A 19,332-nucleotide genomic window follows, 5' to 3' on the forward strand; every position below is an offset into this window, starting at 1 on the left:
CCATGTAACCCCACTCTGTTCTGTTCCTTATCTATAACTTGGGGAACGCTGCTCTGCCCTCTACACTCTAGACAACCCCACGAGCTCTCCCAAGTCCAGATAACTTTAATCTGCTTGCCTCTTCCCAATGGCCAAGGTGACCCCACTAGGTCCCTCCATGCTTGGGTTCTGGTGCCCCACCTGTTGTAGTCCATGATGGTGTTGAGCCGGTGTGCGATGGTCAGCACCGTGCAGCTCTCAAACTGGGTGCGGATGGTAGCCTGGATGAGGTCGTCAGTCTCCAGGTCGACGGCGGCCGTGGCCTCATCTAAAACCAGGATGCGGCTCTTGCGGAGCAGGGCTCGGGCCAGGCACACGAGCTGCCGCTGGCCCACGCTGGGAATGGGGAAGGAAAGCATCTCCAGCTGGGTGCCCTCAACCTGCCTCCAGGCCTCACTCCCCGAACTGTTTCCGTCTTCACTCCACCCCAAAGGCCCAGGACTGGCTTTCTGTCTAACCTCTCCCATTTCTGCCTCGGCCCCGTCCTCCTGGAACACAGAGTCGAGGTCTGGACACCACAGGGATAATGAGGGGCCTCCAGATGGAGCCAGTACTGGACAACATTGTGAAATCCTCAGTCTGTCTCTGGCACCCCCAGCCTCCTCTTTCTGTGCTTTCTTCCTGGTCCTTACTCCTCAACTAGTGTCATGATCTTTCTCTGCTTCACTCTATCAGTCATTTACACCTTAGTAAAAACACACTTAAATGGCTCTTCCTAGATATTTGCACACATTATGCCATCTTGCTGAGCCTAATATCACACGATTCAGACAGTCATCTCCTGTCCCAACTGGGGATATAGGCCAGGGCTCTGCTATGGGAATAAGGAAGGGGCAGGAGAGGGGAGGACTTGGGGCACTCCTCCATGTCTGGTCAACAGGGAGGCAGAGGAAGGGCAGGATGCATACCTTCAACCTCTTGCCTTGGAAGGCAGAGCTAGGGAACAAAGTGAGGCCGTGTCCCCAACCACAGTGGCTGCTGCACCCCCATACCCAAGGACACATACCTCAGCCCTTCCCAAAGGGGTGAGTCACCACAGCCCGAGTGAAGGCCAGGCTTTCTCCCTGGCCTATTCCCGCAACTAATGAAGGTTTTGGCAACAGAAAGATCTGCCAGATAGAACTCGGGGCTGATTTATGGTGGGACTGGCACAGGATACAGGTTATACTTAAAGTGGCTACAAGTTCAGTGAGGAAGGAGGGAGCCGATTTCCATCTCAGACCTGGTGTATGTGGGGCTGGAGGAGATGCTCTGGGGGAGGAGCAGTGAGAGAAGAATGGACCAAAAAACAGCTATGGGGTGCAGGGTCTAGAAGCCTATGCTTGTCCACCAGCTCCCTCAACATGGATGTGTAAGTGAAATCCAGATAAAATGTACACTCCGTCCTACAGGGCTGCCTGGGGAGGTGGGGGCATCGCACTGGTGGCTAGGATGCAGCAAGGAAAGGTTTGGAGCAGAAGTCCCCACTTTGGGGGCTGGCCCTGTGGCCTAGTGGTAAACTTCGGCATGCTCCACTTTGGCAGCCTGGATTCAGTTCCTGGGTGCAGATTTACACCAGTCATTGGCAACAATGCAGTGGTGGTGACTCATATACAAAACAGGAAGATTGGCACAGATGTTTCACTCAAGGTGAATCTTCCTCAGCAAAAACAAAAACAAAAGAACCAAAACAAAAAGAACCCCATAAATAAAAAAGAAAACAAAATAATGTTCCATTTAAAAAAGAAAAAAAGAGCCCTCACGTCCTTGAGTCCCTGCCCCTCCCCTTGCTAGATGAGCAGCTTTGGGCAAATAATTTTACAGTTTGGAGGCTCGTTTCCGGCCCGTAGGACTGCAGTAAAGATGAGACAATATAGTGGAGGCCAAAGTGCTCTGAACACTTAACAGTGCTGAGCAAGTGGAAAGGGGGTTGTTTCTGTTTCTGAGGTCTGGAGAAAGTCCACGGGTATAGCCTCGAAGAGAGTAGAGTCAGAATAAGCATAAGAATAGCTAAATTTCTCAGGAGCATATCCAGGGGAAGTGCTTTCTGTCTCATCATACACATCACCCGTCACATCCCAGCGACCCTAGGACCTCTCTGTCCCAACGGGAGCCCCTGGCCACACGTCGCTCTTGAGCACTTGCAGTGTGGTTAGTCTGAACTGGGAAGTGCTGCAAGATGTAAAAATACGCATAGGATTTCAAACTTAGCACAAAAAAAGTGCAAAGTGTACCTAATAACTTTTATATCAATTACATGTTGAAATGATAATATTTTAGATAGATTGGGCTCAATAAAATATACTAGGAAAATTTATTTCACCTGCTTCTTTTTCCTTTTTTTAAGGTGGCTACTAAAAAAGATTTTAATTACACATATGTAGCTCATATATTTTTATTGGGCAGTGTGATGCCAAGAGGTATGGGTATTATTATCCCCATTTTAGAGTGAAGGAAAAAGAGGCACAGAGAGGTTAAGCAACTTGCCCCAAATCACACAGCTAACACAGGTATGGGTATTTCAAGCCTTTAGACCCAGTGAAAAGTGACTTCTGGCTCTCCCTAATGCACAGCCTAGTGGCTGAGTATATAAAGTCTGAGACTATAAGAAGGCAAAGAAGGGCCTGGAGAGCTCACTTTCCCCTCTCCTAAACTACAGACGAGACTGCCTCCATCTTGGAAACTATCTGTGATCTCCTGGAAACACTGTGGGCTTCCGCCCACTGCTCCACAGGCTCAGTCACGCCCTCTCCCCAGGCCAAGCATAGCGCTGACAGCCTCACAAGACAGGACTGAACAGGGCTTGAATCTCCCAGACCTGGTTCAAATCCCAGGCACACCTCCTCCCAGCTGTGTGGCTCTGGCTCTGCCTCAGTTTCCCCATCTGTGAAGTGGGACCACGGACCACCTCTGGGGCTTGTGTGAGGACTCAGTGAAGTAGTGCAACGTGCGTGGCACACAGAATATGCTCGATGCAAAACAAGGCCCCCTGAGTTCACGCAGGCTGAGATGGGAGTGGGGAGGGAAGATGGGGCTGCCTGGACTCCGGGTCATCAGATGCTCGATCATCCGGCTCCAGAGTGCTGTTTCTTTCTTTCTTTTTTAAATTATTTTATGGAGGTCATATGGATTTATAACATTGTGTAATTTCAGGTGTGCATTATCATATACCAGTTTCTGTACAGCCTGCATCATGCTCACCCCCAATAATCTAGTTTTTATCCCTCACCATATATACATATGTGCCCCTTTACCCCTTTCACCCTTCCCCACTGATAACCGCCAATCTGTTCTTGTCTGTGTGTTTCTGCGTTTCTGACCCGCTCCGAGCTGTTACCTGAGATTCTCCCCACCCTCGGAGCACTCGAAGTCCAGGCCCGCTGGCTGCGAGCTCACGAACGCGTGCAGGTGGGACAGTTCCAAGGCCCGCCATAAGTCTTCTTCTGAGTAACTGCCAGAGGGGTCCAGGTTCATACGCAGGGTCCCCGAGAAGAGGATGGGGTCCTAGGGACACAACAAGGTCTCAGAGGGGGGCAGCTCAGGCCCCATCAGGAGCCGTGGGCCCCAGGGCCAGGGACAAAGAGAGGGATGGAGGTGGCAGCATTCCCACTCTGTCCCCAGCCCTCGAGGAGGGAGGCAATGGCCAAGGGGAGAGAAAAATGCCTGCGGGGAAGCGATAACCTCAGCCTTGCCCATCACAAAGCCCTCCGCTAAAGCAGAGACCGGAGCCGCTAATCTGACTCTGAAGTGTCCAGTCGGCAGAAAAAACACCCCAGAGGAGCCAGAAAAAGTGAGTGTAATTCTGAGCTGTGAAACAAGGAGCCCAGGACAGCATGTCTCAGGGGATGAGGTGCTCGAGGGGTCCTAGGGTCCTGCCCCATTTGCTGGCCCAGGAGGTCAGAGGGCAGGGTCTGACTAGGCCAGGGTGCGTCTGACCCTTCCAGATCCATGACCGGTGGTGGCTCTGTGGCTCTGTCTTTGCTGGTCTGCTCTCCAGCCTCCCAGACCGAGGTCCCAGTCTCAGACCTCAAGCTACAGAACAGGGCTGGGGCCTGCTCCCCAGAGTCATTGGTCAGTGTGGCCCGTCCACGTCAGGCTGGTACCTGGGGGATGATGGTCAGCTGAGAACGCAGGTCATGGAGTCCTATGTCTGCCACGTTGAGGCCGTCAATGCGGATTTCCCCCCCTGCGGCCTCCAGGATGCGGAACAGGGAGAGGGTCATGGACGATTTGCCAGCACCAGTGCGGCCGACGATCCCCACCTGGAGGAGGTAGGGAAGCGCTGCCAGGGGGAGGCTAAGGGGTCAGGAGGGCATCTCTGGGACTCCCCTAGAGCGGCCCAGCAGAGGTGTGGGCCGAAGCACCTGCTCTGCCACCGATTGATACTCTCCACAAGGGTTGTGGCCGCATCTCCAGGGGCAAACCCACCCCATGCGCACCTTCTCACCACCGCGCACGCGCAGACTCAGGTCCTTCAGCACCAGCTCCAGGCCCGGCCGGTAGCGCACAGAGTAGTTGCGGAACTCCACCTCGCCCTGCGAGGGCCAGCCTGCGGGGGGGCGACGGCCCTCCACCACCCAAGGAGCCTGGTGGGAGGGGAGACGGCTCTGCGTCAGCATCAGCGTGGCACCTCTTCCCAACTGGCCCTCTCCCACTTTTCAGTCTCCCTCCCAAAGCCCCCTCCATCCTCACCGACTTGGTCCCTGTGGGAAAGTCCCTGGTGCCCCTGTGGCCCCTCTTGTTCAAGGGTCACAGTGGTGAACAAGACAAAGTCCTTGCCCCCTGGGAGGCTTACATTCTAGTATAGGGAGCATAAAATCAACAAACAAGCACATCCATATAGTGTAAGAAGGTGATGAATGCTAAGAAGAGCTTGGAGTTGCTGTTGTATACAGGGTGGTCAGGGATGGCTTCCCGGAGGAGGTGACATTTCAATAAAGACCTGAGGGAGGTGAAGGAACAAGCCAAGTAGCTATCTGGGGGAAGGGCATGCCAGGCAGAGGGAACAGCAAGTGCAAATGCCTCTAGGTGTGTTCTAGGGCACAGTGACAAAGAGGAGAGGCAGTTGGTGGCCCCATCACGTAGAGCCTTGCAGGTTATTTTAAGAACTTTGGTTTTTTTACTCTGAGTAAGATGCAAAGCCATTAGAAGGCAACGCACAGAGGGATGACGTAATTTGATGTGGTTTTAAAGGATGCCTCTGGCTGCTGTGAGGGAAAGGGTGAGGGGAGGGTGGAAACAGGGAGGCTAGTTAGAAGGGTGTCAGAATAAGTTGGGCGTAAGATACGGTAACTTCGAGACAGGACCAACTACATAATTTGGGAAGCCCAGTGCAAAATGAAAAGGTGGGGCTCCTTGTTCAAAAATTATGAAGAATGTCCAGGTGGTGACAGCAGAGTGTCAAACCAAGCATGAGGCCCTTCTGAGCAGGGGGACCTGTGTGCCTGACACACACACACACCCACGAAGCCAGCCCTGCTTCGAGATGGGGGAAGCCAGCCTGTGAGCACACAGAAAGCAAGGCAGCCGACAGAGAGGGCTCTCGAGGAGGAGAAGGTGTCAAAGAAGGGGCAGCAGGGTGGGGGGCAGAATTTTTTAGGATATGGAGACAGGATCATGTGAACAGACAGGGGAAAATGGGAACACGAGACATGAAGAGGGAGAAGTTGAAGCTCCTAGAGAGTGTGGGGCTGGGGGGATGATGGGGGATGCCGGGGGAAGGCAGGGGTGGTGGAGGCCGTAGGGCCAGGAGAGGCCAGGCGGGTGGGGGGTGGGGCGGGGAGCTCAGTGGAGACTGACAGGGCCAGAGCTGGGGTCACAGAAGCCATGAGGGAGGGCCTTCCAAGAAGAAGGGAGGGGTCCTTCCTCCAGGTTGCAGGAGGCAGATGAGTTCAAGGGTGATGGGAGTGGGGAGAACATGTGTGGACCATATTTTAAAGCAAGCTGCGTGGCAAAAGAGACCAGAGAAATGGGGCAGTAGGATGTAGGGGAAAGGGCGGGTTGGTTTGTGTGTCTAAGTGGAAGATATGATGGCATATTTTTGCATGTGAGTGGGAATCATCCAACAGAGGGAGCAAGACGGACCATGTAGGAGATGGAGGGTGTAATGGAGGAAGTGAGTCCTTGGGTGCAAAGTAGAAGGAGTGGACTTTGAAACAAGGAGGGCCACTTCCTGTTAAAAGAGAAAGGAAGAAGGTGAAAGGACCACAGGCAGGTTTGAAAATCTGGAGGCAGGAAGGTCAAGGGAGTTCACACCTTATTACCTATTTTCTCATTGACCTGTCAGGCAAGGCTGAAGGATGAGCACAAGGGAGAAGGAGGTGTGGGGGTTTGAGGAAAAAATGTTCAGAACAGATCTTTCTGAGAGTGGGAACACCTGCTTCCTGGGGAAGAAAAGCAGGAATACCCAGCAGTGGTGTGTGGTTATAAACTGGAAGTAGAAGCAGTGAGGTCCTCCAGCAAGGTTTCAGCTGCTCCGTGCAGGCACGTAGAAGGTAGACAGATGGGCACCTGAGGCGGGGTTTCGTAGGTGAGTATAACTGAGAGGGAGAAGGGCAGGGGCGTTGAGAGCAGCGGCAGTGGTGGAACATAGGATCCAGGCTAGATGAGCTGATGGATAGAGGGATAAAGGCAGGTGACGGGATTGGGGGTCCCAATGAGGACAAAGTACTGGGTCAGCGGAGGGTGTGGAACACGTGATCCAGGGGGGATGAGAAGGGTGGTCTGAAAGTGGGACGCTTGACGTTAAGATCTCAGAGATGGTACAGCTTCTGGACATGAAGAAGCCTGTGGTGCAACCACGGGAGGGAGCGGGCGGAGAAAAGTCTGCGCCCCCAGGGGAGGACAACTTCCCTTCCCCAACAAAGGGCACGCCGCCCCACCCCCGCTCCTTCATCCAGGCGGATGTCCTTGGCTGGAATGCTTACCTGTCTTGCTCACCCCAGCTGAATGACCCCCCCATATGTGCCCTCTTTGGGTGCACCACGCAAGGCTGCTGTCCTCCACTGCAGAGCCCCGCACTGTCCTACCGCTCCCACTGGCTCACAATCTGCCTGAGGGCAGAGCCGACATTGCTCAGCTCTGGACCCTCTGCACCTTCTAGCACAGACCTGGCTGATGCTCGATAAGGGTTAAATGAACGAGGAAAGAGCCGCCTGCACACCGGGCCTTGGGCTACAGGGATGGCGGGCCACCAAGCACCCTTCCCCAGCAATTCTAGGTTCCCCCTGCCCCAGGCTCTCTGCCGGACGCACCTCCGTCTCCGTCTTGGAGTACTCCTTGACTCTCTCCACGGCCACGATATTAGACTCCAAGGCTGACATCATTCGGATCATCCAGTTCAGAATAAATGTCACCTGGCCAAAGGGACTGGGTCATGGGTAGCGTGATCTTCCCTCCCTCTGCAACAGCTTTGGGAGGAGTTCAGACTCCCTGATTATGCTCCTGTCCCATCTATGACCCAGGTGGGCCTAGGCAAGTCCACAGGGGTGCCACCTGGGGCTCTCATCACAACTGTACCTCAGGCAGTGGCAATGCAGATTTAACTAATGGCCACCCAGCCCAGTGATTCTCAACATTAATATGTATAAGAAAGACTTCCCAGAGGATCTCGTTGAAATGCAGCTTCTGATTCAGTAGGTCTGTGGTGGGACTTGAGATTCTGCATTTCTAACAACCTCCCAGACCATGTTGACGTGACTCACCCCTGGACCACACTTTGTGGACCAAGGAGTCTTTTTCTTTTTTTTAAAGATTGGCACCTGAGCTAACAACTGTTGCCAATCCTCTTTTTTTTTTTCTGCTTTTTTCTCCCCAAATCCCCCCAGCACATAGTTGTGAATTTTCAGTTGTAGGTCCTTCTAGTTGTGGTACGTGGGACGCCGCCTCAACGTGGCCTGACGAGTGGTGAACCAGCGAAACCCTGGGCTGTGGGAAGGAGAGCGTGTGACCTTAACCACTCAGCCACGTGGCTGGCCCCAAGGAGTCTTGATAGACATGCAGAATCCTGAGCCCTATTCTAGGCCTACTGTACCAGAACCTACATTTTAACAAGCTCTCCCTGATTCATGTGTACATTAAAGTGTGAGATGAAGATGTGTCTGGATTGTCCTTTGTTTACCAGAGCATTCAAGACTTGAGCCACTTGAGGCATCAAAAAGGTGATCTGATTCGCACAAAGTCCATTGGTAATTATTTAACCCTTTGAAACTATAGGCTGATATCACAGTGACCTGCCCAACCTCCAGCCCCAGCTCCGGTCACCTTCTCCAGGTACTTTCTCTGTGGGTGTGTGAAACGAGGGGGATTCCCCGCCCAGGGCCTCTGTCAGGGTTGACCTTCTAGATCTTGTGCACAGGCAGGACAAATTCAGGTTGTCTTTTGGGGCCAAGCTCCAAGATCATTTCTCCAACACCCCAGGTCGAGACTCTCCGCCACGTTCTTACAACATTTTGTTCCTCCCTCCACAGAGACCTGCTCACCCTGCATTACAGTTCCCTGCTGGTGGGAGTGGCACTCCACGCGGCACTGGGAGCTCACAGTCCTGGTGGGCAGAATCTGTGGCTGGTCCCCACACCGGGCAGAGTGAGGTGCTCAGGTGATGTCTGGGACACCTGTGTGTCCTCCGCCCTAGAGGTGGCCCTGCCCTGGGGCCCGGAGCCCTGCGTACCTGTAGGGCATAGGACACAGAAAGGCCCACCAGCCCCGGACTCAGGCTGCTTCTCCCAATCACAGCAAAGAGGGCAGCAAAGAGCACAATACAGTTCCCCGTGAACTCCACATGGACCCCCAGCCACCTGTGGGGATCAGACAGGGAGGAAGTGGGGCAGGTGCAGGAAGGGGCCAGTTTTCTGTTTGAGGGGAAGGAGGGGCTAGGACCCAGAACCACAGAGACCCTGGTGGGAACTCCTGGAGGGGCCGGGAGTAAGGGGGGCAGGTTTCTGACCGGTTGGAGGCGATATCGACGTAGCAGCTCCTCTGGTTCGTGTCCACTGTAGCATCACTGAGGGCTATGAAGTCCTGGCTGCGGCCATAAGCCCGGATGACGCTGGAGCCAGTTACCGTCTCCGAAAAGCGTGAATAAATGGGCGAGCGACTGACCGATTCCAGACGCTTCAGTTGCCGTGATGTGGCTGCATAGAAGCGCTGACAGAGGATGGAGAAAGAGCTTGGGGTCAGAACTGTGCGACCCCCAACTCAGTCCTACATGTCCTCTGAACCCATCCATTTCCCCCGGGCCTCTTCCCAGACAGCCCCACTCCTGCATTAGACCTTGCTCCCTCCTGCTACCTGCAAGGACTCAAGACTTGGGGTTCTGATGTGGCTCCGTGAACTCATTCCCCGCTTTCTCTCTGCTCATCTCTGCTCCATCTTCCAGGCCACTTCCTCCACAAAGCCTTTTGTGATTCCCTCTCAGTTCCTGACCCCCGCCCCCTCTGTGGGGCCCTGGATTACAGCACTGAACTTGCACGGCCTCCTAAGTCAGCGAATATGCCTACTCCACTAAGGGCCCTAGCAGTGTTCTCACACAGTCAAAATTTTGCAAAATGTGCAAAAAGAAGATAATTTTGTATTCTTTTTCTTCAAGAGACTCTCCCCACCTCAGCCCCACTTCAGCCCCACAAAAACATGGTTCTGTCTACGGCTTCCATCTTCTACCCTGTGGGCCCCAAGATGGCGAGGGCCATATAGAATGTATATCTGGGGGTCCCCTGCCCCAACACTTAGCACAGCCCAGACCAGGGTCTCTGTACACAGGGGCTGAGCTTCCGGCCACCTCGTGGATGACCTTCATCAATTGATTAGTCCTGGCAAGCTAGGGGCTCAGCAATGCAAATGCCTTTTACAGTTAGCTGGATCTGAATGTTATCAGCTCATATGTCTTAGAACATACATACACATCCATGTTTAGACAGGTGTAAAAAGATGGGAAGGATAATATGTCTCAAACTTAATATTTTACTAAAAAACAGCCAGCATCCGGAGTTCCAGGGCCAGCCACAATTTGCAAGGGTTTCATTTTATCCAACAACAGCCCTATGAGGTAGGTTCCATGAGTCTCTCTATTTTGCAGGTGATAAAAAGAAGTTTCAAAGAGGTGAGTAACTGACTACTATTGTCCTTAAGCAAATTCAGCTGTGATGCTGGAGTCCGGCCTCCCTACATCCCACCCCTGGTCCCCCGCCCACACGAGAGCCACGCCCACCGGCATGCCACGCACCTGCACCAAGATGTAGAGGACAGCCAGGGGCAGGATGACCACCGTGAAGAGCGGTGTGCTGGTCATGACGACCACGAGGATGGAGAGTGCATTGAAGAAGGTACCCAGCAGCATGAGGATGCCGGGAGACAGAGCCTCATCGATGACATAGATGTCCTTGGAGAAGCGGTTGAGGATACGGCCTGAGGGCGTCGTGTCGAAGAAGGACTGTGGTGAGCGCATCTTGTTGTGTAGCAGCGCCTGGTGAAGCAAGCGCCCAGCTTGGACGCTGCCCACCACCATCGTGACGGCTGCCAGCAACACCAGGAACCCTGTTGGAGGAGACAGAGGGACTCTCACTCACCTAGGCCAGGTGGTGGGCATGCAGGGGCAGGTTCTGAGAGAGGGGATCGCCAGGGTGGGCTAGGTGGGCTCAGAGGCGAGGGGACCACTTGGGTGGGTTAAGGAGGCATTGGGTGGCACCAGGGCTATGATGGTGGAGGGAGACTCAGAGGCAAGGGCATGGCTGGGGGACCTAGGAGCCCTGAGGTGAGGAAGGGGCAAATGGAGCCCCTTCCAGGTCTCTCTGTAGGCTCACCTTGCAGAATTCCCAAGGTGGCATAGACACCCAGCCTCAGGGAGGTGTTGTTCTGGCGGCTGTCCACCATGGCCTCGTTAGTCCAGGCGCTGAGCCAAACGTTGGCCCCAATGGCAGCTGCACTCTGACCCGCATACAGCAGACAGACGACCAGTGTTGTACAGAGTCCCATGGCCTTGGCATAATCCCAGAACACACTCAGCTTCACCTGCACAGCAATGGCAGTCAGGGACAGAGGACACCTGTGAGGCCGGGGACTTTTGGGGGCCTGCCCACCCTCTCCAGCCCTCCTTGTCCACCCTACTCACAGTGCCTGTCTCCATCTTCTCCTCCTGGATCAGCGCCCCGCTTGCCTTCGCCTCTGCTACGGGCACTACCTTTTCTGCTGGACCCACACGTCTCCGGGACACAGGCCGACCCTGGCCCTCCCCTTCCGAGGACATGGCACTCAGCTGTCTGTGGAGGCAGCTGGTCAGGCCCAGAGAGGAGGCCTCCAACACACCCACAGGACAGAGCCCCAGGAGGAGGGTTCAGGCTGCAGCCAGAGGCCCGGGGTGTGAGCGTCAGGGAATACAACCACCTGCACCCACCCTGGCAGGGCTTGGGGAGCCCTGAGGCAGCCTCCCAGGGTGCTGAGAGCTCAGGAGCTCACCTCATAAACTGCTTCTGGACCTCATACATGACTGGCTCATTCTCCATCATGTCCGTGTGACTGCTGAGCGTGTCTTCAATCAGCAGCATCTCCTCGTCGTCTACAGTCTCCAAAGCTGCAGTGGGTTGGGAGGAAGGAGACAGAGGCCAGCTAGCTCCCTGAAAGCCCCTGGTATCCCCCAATCCCCACTCCAACGACGAGGCCCGAATGGACAAGCATGACAGAAGAGAGCATTGAGAGGGCAGCAAGAAAGACTTAGGTTAGACAGAAGAAAAACTTCCCATTGGAGACCCTGGAGAAGGGGACTCAAATACAAGGGTTAGGAGCTTGGGCTCTGGAGTCAGACAGGCTGAGCTTAAATCTCAAATCCTCACTGCGTCACTGTAGGCAGGCAGGTAAAATGAAGATAAGAACAGTACCTGCCTCATCGTGTCATTGTCACTGTGAGGACCGAAGCAAAGAATGTGTGTCAAGTGCTTAGCGGGGGGCATAGCACTTAGGAAATGCTCAAGACATGTTAGCTGTATATACAGCAAAAAACTCAGGAGAAGGGCTGTGAGCCAGCAGAGTCTGGGGTGGGGGAGCCAGGACTGGGCCACACGGTGCTCTCGTGAGCCCGGGGCTTTCCATACGCTCCACGAGCACAGGGAGTCTTCTGTTTGTTCGCTGCTCTCTCTCAGTGCCTAGATATAGTAATTCCTCAATAAATATTTATTGATAAACAAATGACTTTTCCCAGCACTTGCATATTTACAATTTATCTGTGAAACAGCCTTGCCGTCCAAGCTGGGTTCTCATGCCCTTTTGACGCTTGGGAAAACTAAGGCTCTGAGACCCGAGCTGCGGGTGGGGGTCACCCAGTTAGGGAAGAGGGGGAGGAGGGAGCTGACCACATCTGGTTCCCTTTCCCTCTTGGGGATGTCTGACTGCCACACAGGTGGTCCAAGTTGCCCAGAACCTCCCCTGTACAACACTGGGCCTGTCCAGAGACACTCAGAGGCCCCGAGACAGAGGGGACGCTGGGAAGGCGTAGGAACACGCAGGGCCAGGGATGGCACCTACCGGCCCTGCTGTCCTCCTCCAGGTGCTCCCCATTGTCATCCAGTGTGTAGTTTCGGAGGAAGTTGGCAAAGGAGTCGTTGCGCTGCAGCAGGGCTGTGTAGGTGCCCACCTCAGACACCCGTCCGTCAGCCAGCACTATGATGAAGTCTGTCTGGGGCAGGAAGCTGATGCCATGCGTCACCAGCACCCGCGTCTGGGGAGGAGACAGCAGGCTATCACTCCTAGCACCCTCGGCACGCCCACTGCACAGGCACGAGGCCGTGGAGTGAGAGGCACCGGTGTGCCCAGGAGCATGGACAGGCACACGAGTGACTCACCCCATGCTCACACCCCCAGCTGGCTCAGTGCCTCTGGAGTGTGTCCCCCCCACTGTGGGTTTCTCCTTCCGCCCAACCCACACTCCTGCTTCTCAGGCCTTCCACACCTCCAGGTCTCACACAAACCCCTTGGCCTCCCACCCGTTCTCTTCTAGGGTCCTAGGTCTCACCTTAGTCCCCTTAGCCTCCTGCGGGTCTCACCTTGCCTGCCAGCACACCCTCTGGCCCGATGACTTGGTCAAAGATATGCTTGGCCACATGGGAGTCCACAGCTGACAGTGGGTCATCCAGCAAAAAAATGTCGGCAGCACTGTAAACAGCTCGGGCCATACTGACCCGCTGCCGCTGGCCCCCAGACAGGTTAATGCCCTGGATGGAGGAGGGAGGGGAGGAATGGGCTGAGTAGAAGGGAGTCAGACAGGGACAAGGGGGACAAGGGCCCTGTCCACTGCCATTCAGCAAGGGAGATGACTGAATCCACATTTCACATGCCTCATCCTGTCCCTGTGAAGCTCTGAGGCCACAGAGGAAGGGGTAGTGGCTCTGAGTCCTCCCAGGGTGAGTGAGGACATCCTGCTCCCCTGGCTCCACCACCCTACCCAGGTGGGTTCCCTGCCTGCCATCTTCCAACACTGGGAGGCTAGAAATCCCCAGGAGGTCCTTAATAGACTTTTTAATCTCCCATCGCCCATACAGTCCTCAGGTGACTTTCGTAACAACTATCTCATTTGGTCCTCATGTCAGTCCTTCCAGGGAGGTATCATCAGCCCCACTTTCCAGATGAAGAAATTAGAGCCCAAGATGTTAATGACTTTGTTCAAGGTCCTGAACTATTGAGGGCAGAAGCAAGGATGGAAACCCAGCATCAACCCCAGAATTCATCAACCTTGAGATTTTTCAGGTGCCGCGGGGAGGTAAGATCTCTCCTTTAACCCCTGATGGATAAACTGAGGCACACAGTGGCAGGGCTGGGCCCAGAGGGTAGACCCCAGAGGTACAGCCTGCTCTCCTACCACCCGCTTTCCTCAGGGCCCAGTTCTTCAGGGTACCCTTAGAAATTGACCCCTGGGGAGAGCAAGTATGGGGTGGGAGCTGGAGCTTCTGGGGAGAAGCAGGGGGTGGACATGCAGCTGTAGTGACTGAGGCATGCGAGCATGCCTGCATTCAACCAACCAGCCCTTTTTGAGTGCCTACTATGTGCTGGGCACTAAATTAGGTTTGCGTGTGCGAGGTCAGCGTGGGTCCAGGAGTGACGGGAAGGAGTTGAGTCAGACGTGGAGGCCTTCTCTGGGTTCCTATAACTTCGGACTCCTACCTAAAAGTTTCCCATGCCCACCTCAAGGCTCAGACCCTCATCACTTCCCCCAGACCATCAGGAGAGCCTCCTCACTGGTTCCTGTGCCCTTAGGCCCCTCCACAATGCAGTCCGGGCAACTTTTCAAAATGCAATTCACGTCCCTGCTTAAAACCCTTCACTGACAAGTTGAGCATCAAGATAAATAATGATAGTAATGGATGATAACCCATGGAATTAAATCAGAATCCATGAGAAATTAATATTGATATAAAGAAATTAATGAATAAGTAAAAAATGGGGAAGGAGGGAGAAGTTCTCTCTCTTTTTTTTTTTTGAGGAAGATTAGCCGTGAGCTAACAGCTGCCAATCCTCCTCTTTTTGCTGGGGAAGACTGGCCCTGAGCTAACATCCATGCCCATCTTCCTCTACTTTATATGTGGGACGCCTACCACAGCATGGTGTGCCAAGCAGTGCCGTGTCCGTACCCGGGATCCGAACCGGCGAACCCCGGGTCGCTGAGAAGCGGAACATGCACACTTAACTGCTGCGCCACCGGGCCAGCCCCAAAGCTCTCTCTTAGAGTAGAATGCCAACCAATAACTAAGGAGTTAGGAAATCACTGTTTGGCAAAAATCACAGTAAACATTGATTTAGGCAAGAAACATCAATGAAAGTTATGAAATAAAATCATCAATGAAAGATACCATCTCAGGGGCTGGCCCCGTGGCCGAGCGGTTAAGTTCGTGTGCTCCGCTGCAGGCGGCCCAGTGTTTCGTTGGTTCGAATCCTGGGCGAGGACAAGGCACTGCTCATCAAGCCACGCTGAGGCAGCGTCCCACATGCCACAACTAGAAGGACCCACAACAAAGAATATACAACTATGTACCGGGGGGCTTTGGGGAGAAAAAGGAAAAAATAAAAAATCTTTAAAAAAAAAAAAGATACCATCTCAATCAAGTGATCAAAGTTAACATTGTCAATAAGGCACCAACCAACATCATGTGCCTCCTGATATGATGCACCAAGGAGGACATAACATCATTTCCTTGGTATATTTCCCCAAAAGACATATACAGTCACACATCACTTCATCATGGGGAGGATGTTTTGAGAAATGCATTGTTAGCTGATTTCATTATTGTGCTAATATCATAGGGTGAACTGACAGGGAATAAAATTTGCCACCCGAAAATGTGTCTCTTTAACATGAGGATTATTTTAGGCTGGTTATTTTTAAGAAGCAAAAGACTCAGAAAGTTTTTCTCCTTACCTCCCTCTTAACTTCCTAAAAGAAGTCAGATTAAAAAAAACCTGTCTCAGGAAGCAGTATGGCCTTAGCGTAACATGAACTAGGTGGTAGAGAGGGAGGAACCTAGAAAAGCCTGTTTCTTGGGCTCCCCTCTGTGTTCTTCTGTTTCTGTGTGGCCAAACACTACTTGTTCTCCAGAGTTTGCTCCTTTTCACCTACCTGTGAGTTGCCTTCCTTCCCCTTGAACCCCCTGACTCTCCCCACCCCCACCACCTTCTTTTGTCTTTATCTGAGGATGGTGTTTAAGGTGAGGGTTTCAGCCAGTTTGGCAAGTTACTCAGTTTTCCTGGGTTTCTCCCGTGTACACCTGTTGTTAAACTTTCATTTGTTTGTCTCCTGTTAATCTGTCTTATGTCAATTTAATTCTCAGACCCTCCAGAAGAACCTAGAAATACAGTACTTACACAAACCTAGATGGTGTAGCCTACTACACATCTAGGCTACATGGTACTAATCTTAGGGGACCCCTGTCATATGTGCAGTCCATCATTGACAGAAACATCACCGTGTGGGGCATGACTGTACTCTGAATCTAATCATGCTCAAATTGACAGACATCCTAGAAAATGACTGGCCTGCAGTCTTCAAAAGTGTCAAGGTCATGAAAGACAGACTGAGGAATTATCCAGACTGATAGAGAATAAAGAAAGATGACAACGCAATACAAAGCCATGATCCTGAATTGGATCCTAGACCAGGAAAGAAAATAGCTAAAAAAGACATTACTGGGACACAGGACAACATTTGACCACAGACAGTGAATTAGATAACAATATTGTATCAATGTTAAATTTCTTGATTTCGATAGTCCAACTATAATTGCCTAAGATAATGTCTTCGTTTTGAGAAAATACACTGAAATCTTTAGGATAAAAACAAACGAAAAACCTAAAAGAGCTTCAACTATAAAACTCTTAGAAGAAAACAGAGTGGAAAGTTTTATGACATTGGATTTGGCGATGGTTTCTTGGATATGACACCAAAAGCACAGGCAATAAAAGTAAAAATAGATAAATTGGACCACATCAAAATTAAAAACTTATATGCATCAAAGGACACAATCAAAAGAGTGAAAAAGCAACCTATAGAAAGGAAGAAAATATTTGCAACTCTCATAACTGATGAGGGGTTAACATCCAGTATAAATCAAGAATTCCTACAACTCAACAACAAAACAAACAACTTGATTAGAAAATGGGCAAATAATGTAAATAGACATTTCTCCAAAGAAGATATAGAGGCACAAGAGAACATGCTCAACGTCACTAATCATTAGAGAAATGTAATCAAACCCCAATGAGATATCACCTCACATCCATTAGAATGACAACAAAAGGGGCTAGCCTGGTGGCGCAGCGGTAAAGTTTGCATGTCCCACTTCGGAGGGCCAGGGTTTGCCAGTTTGGATCCCGGAGGCAGACATGGCACTGCTTGGCAAGCCATGCTGTGGTAGGCATCCCACATATAAAGTAGAGGAAGATGGGTATGGATGTTAGCTCAGGGCCAGTCTTCCTCAGCAAAAAGAGGAGGATTGGCAGCAGTGAGCTCACGGCTAATCTTCCTCAAAGAAAAAAAAAAAAAAGCATGACAACAAAAATTAAAACAGAAAATAACAAGTGTTGGCCAGAATGTGAAGTTGGAACCTGTGTGCACTGCTGGGGGGAATGTAAAATAGTGCAGCCGTTATGGCAAACAGTATGGCAGTTCCTCAAAAAATAAAAAAAATAGAATTGCCGTATGATCTAGCAATTCCCCTTCTGAGTATATACTCAAAAGAATTGAAAGCTGGGGCTCTAAGAGATCTTTGCACACCCGTGTTCACCACAGCATTATTCACAATAGCTAAAAGGTGGAAGCTACCCAAGTGACCATTGACAAGTGAGTGGATAAACAAAATGTGGTCTATACATAAAATGGAATATTAGCCCTAAAAAGGAAAGACATTCTGACACGTGCTACAACATGGATGAACCTTGAGGACATTATGTTAAGTGAAATAAGCCAGTCACAAAAAGACAATGCTGTCTGATTCTACTTATAGGAAGTACATAGAATAATCAAATTCATAGAAATAGGGAGTAGAATGGTGGCTGCCAGGGGCCGGGGGGAGAAGCGAATGGGGAATATGGGGAGTTACTGGTTCGTAGGCATAGAGTTTCAGTTTTGCAAGATGAAAAGGGTTCTGGAGATTGGTTTTGTGAACGTACTTAACACTACTGACCTGCACACTGAAAAATGGTTCAGATGGTAAATTTTATGTCAGGCATATTTTACAACTAAAAATAAATAAGTTAATTAAAAAAAAACTCTCACTGATGTCCCATAGTTTTTAGGGTAAATGTTCTGCCTTGCATACCCTCCCCATCCCTTCCTAACCTCCAGTCACACCAAATTGCACCGGAATGACTGTCTACCCATCATTCCTCAGCTCACCCCTTCAAAGGCTTTCCACCCCTCTTGGTAAAAGCCACAGTCTATATAGTGGACTGCAAGGCCCTATGTAACCTGGCTGCCTGAACACCTCACTGGCCTCATCTCTTCTTCCTCATCCCTGCTTACTCCACTCCAGCCACGCTGGCCTCCTTGCTGGTTCTTGAATACCCCAATCACACTTCTACCTCAGGACCTTTGCACTTCCTCCTCTCTCCACTCGACTGCCCTTCCCCCAAATAGGGCTCCATGTCCCCAGATGTGGCCCACTCCCTCACTTTGTTTAGGTGTCCGATTCCCAGTGAGAAGCCAGCCTACCAATACAGCCTCACACATATTCCTATATCCCTTCCCCATTTTATTCTTTCCCCTTAGCATTTAGCTAAATATTATATATTTTACTTATTTATCTTGCTTATCATCTCTTTCCCCCACTAGAGTGTAAGCTATAAGAAGGCAGAGATTTTGGTCTGGCATATTCACTACTGTATAATATTACCTGGCATATAGTAGGTATGTAATAAAATCTGATGAATGAATGAATGAATAGATGAACGATGAGCTCCTCTTCCTCAGCCGTTAAGATTCAGCTCAAAATGCAATGATGCTTCTCCTTACACAGACTCCCCACTCAGTGCCTCCCTGTATCCCGCACAGGCCTTCAGCCTGGCCCTCAGGACATTCTACAGCCTCTACCTGTTCAAAGTCAGCCTCCCCCACTAATAGGTCTGTTTCCCCAGTACCTGGCACAGAGCTGGGCATGATATTACATGACTGCGTGAATGAATGAATATATGGACCTCGGCTGGGTTGAGGTAGGCAGCTGTATATACCAGCTCCCCGAGGGATGGGAGGGAACCCTGTACCTTCTCTCCAATCTCTGTCTGGTCCCTGCCAGGCAGCACCTCCAGGTCGGCTAGCAGGGCACAGGTCTCCAGCGCCTGTTGGTAGCGCTTGGGGTCCAGGGCTTGGCCAAACAGCACGTTTTCCTGAAGAGTGCAGTTCTGGATCCACGCCTGCTGGGGCACGTAGGCCACAGAGCCCTGGCCACAGGAGAAGGTTACTTCAGGGTTTGCCCAAGGCCTGGCCAAGCTTCCCTTCCCAGGAGTCCCTACCCCTCTTACCTTCATATACACCTTGCCTTCCAGCTTCTCCATCTCTCCCAGCAGGGCAGACACCAGGGAGGACTTCCCACAGCCTACGGGCCCCACCACGGCCACGAGTGCCCCTTTTGGCACTTGGATGTTTAAGCTGGGGGCAAGGAGCCCAGGAGCCAGTCAGAGACAGCAGTCAGGTTTTTGGTCCCCAATCTTCCACTCAGAGACCCAAATCCTCCTCTCTTCCAGATACCACCCTGGCAAGCTGAGGCTTTCCTGCTCTTCAGGCCAAAGACTAGGGGGTGAGGCGGGGGTTCTGCCATTGATTTGACCTTTAGTCCACTTAGGTCGCTG

At 51.9% G+C, this 19,332-nt stretch overlaps 1 protein-coding gene across 4 annotated transcripts in view; it reads right to left on the reverse strand.

Moving 5' to 3' along the window:
- The window catches only part of ABCC3 (ATP binding cassette subfamily C member 3), a 45,703-nt gene that overhangs the window by 2,771 nt on the left and 23,600 nt on the right, over positions 1 to 19,332 (reverse strand). For 3 of the 4 annotated variants that reach the window (XR_006890680.1, XM_046676469.1, XM_046676470.1), the window contains 15 exons: positions 19,006 to 19,132; positions 18,748 to 18,924; positions 13,047 to 13,214; positions 12,529 to 12,721; positions 11,467 to 11,581; positions 11,123 to 11,270; positions 10,815 to 11,022; positions 10,238 to 10,548; positions 8,963 to 9,162; positions 8,687 to 8,813; positions 7,272 to 7,373; positions 4,458 to 4,604; positions 4,122 to 4,280; positions 3,356 to 3,522; positions 181 to 375 (listed from right to left, as the gene is read on the reverse strand). Coding sequence is in view for 2 of the 4 variants with exons in the window: in XM_046676469.1 (XP_046532425.1) it covers positions 181 to 375; positions 3,356 to 3,522; positions 4,122 to 4,280; positions 4,458 to 4,604; positions 7,272 to 7,373; positions 8,687 to 8,813; positions 8,963 to 9,162; positions 10,238 to 10,548; positions 10,815 to 11,022; positions 11,123 to 11,270; positions 11,467 to 11,581; positions 12,529 to 12,721; positions 13,047 to 13,214; positions 18,748 to 18,924; positions 19,006 to 19,132 (2,544 nt within the window). In the remaining 2 variants the exon portion in view is untranslated. Of the gene's footprint in view, positions 1 to 180; positions 376 to 3,355; positions 3,523 to 4,121; positions 4,281 to 4,457; positions 4,605 to 7,271; positions 7,374 to 8,498; positions 8,814 to 8,962; positions 9,163 to 10,237; positions 10,549 to 10,814; positions 11,023 to 11,122; positions 11,271 to 11,466; positions 11,582 to 12,528; positions 12,722 to 13,046; positions 13,215 to 18,747; positions 18,925 to 19,005; positions 19,133 to 19,332 lie in introns of those variants that run through there. The other variant, XR_006890681.1, reaches the window with a different exon arrangement.

The sequence above is a fragment of the Equus quagga genome, chromosome 11 (genome assembly GCF_021613505.1).
Source record: "Equus quagga isolate Etosha38 chromosome 11, UCLA_HA_Equagga_1.0, whole genome shotgun sequence".
In the NCBI taxonomy this organism is placed as follows: Eukaryota; Metazoa; Chordata; class Mammalia; order Perissodactyla; family Equidae; genus Equus; species Equus quagga.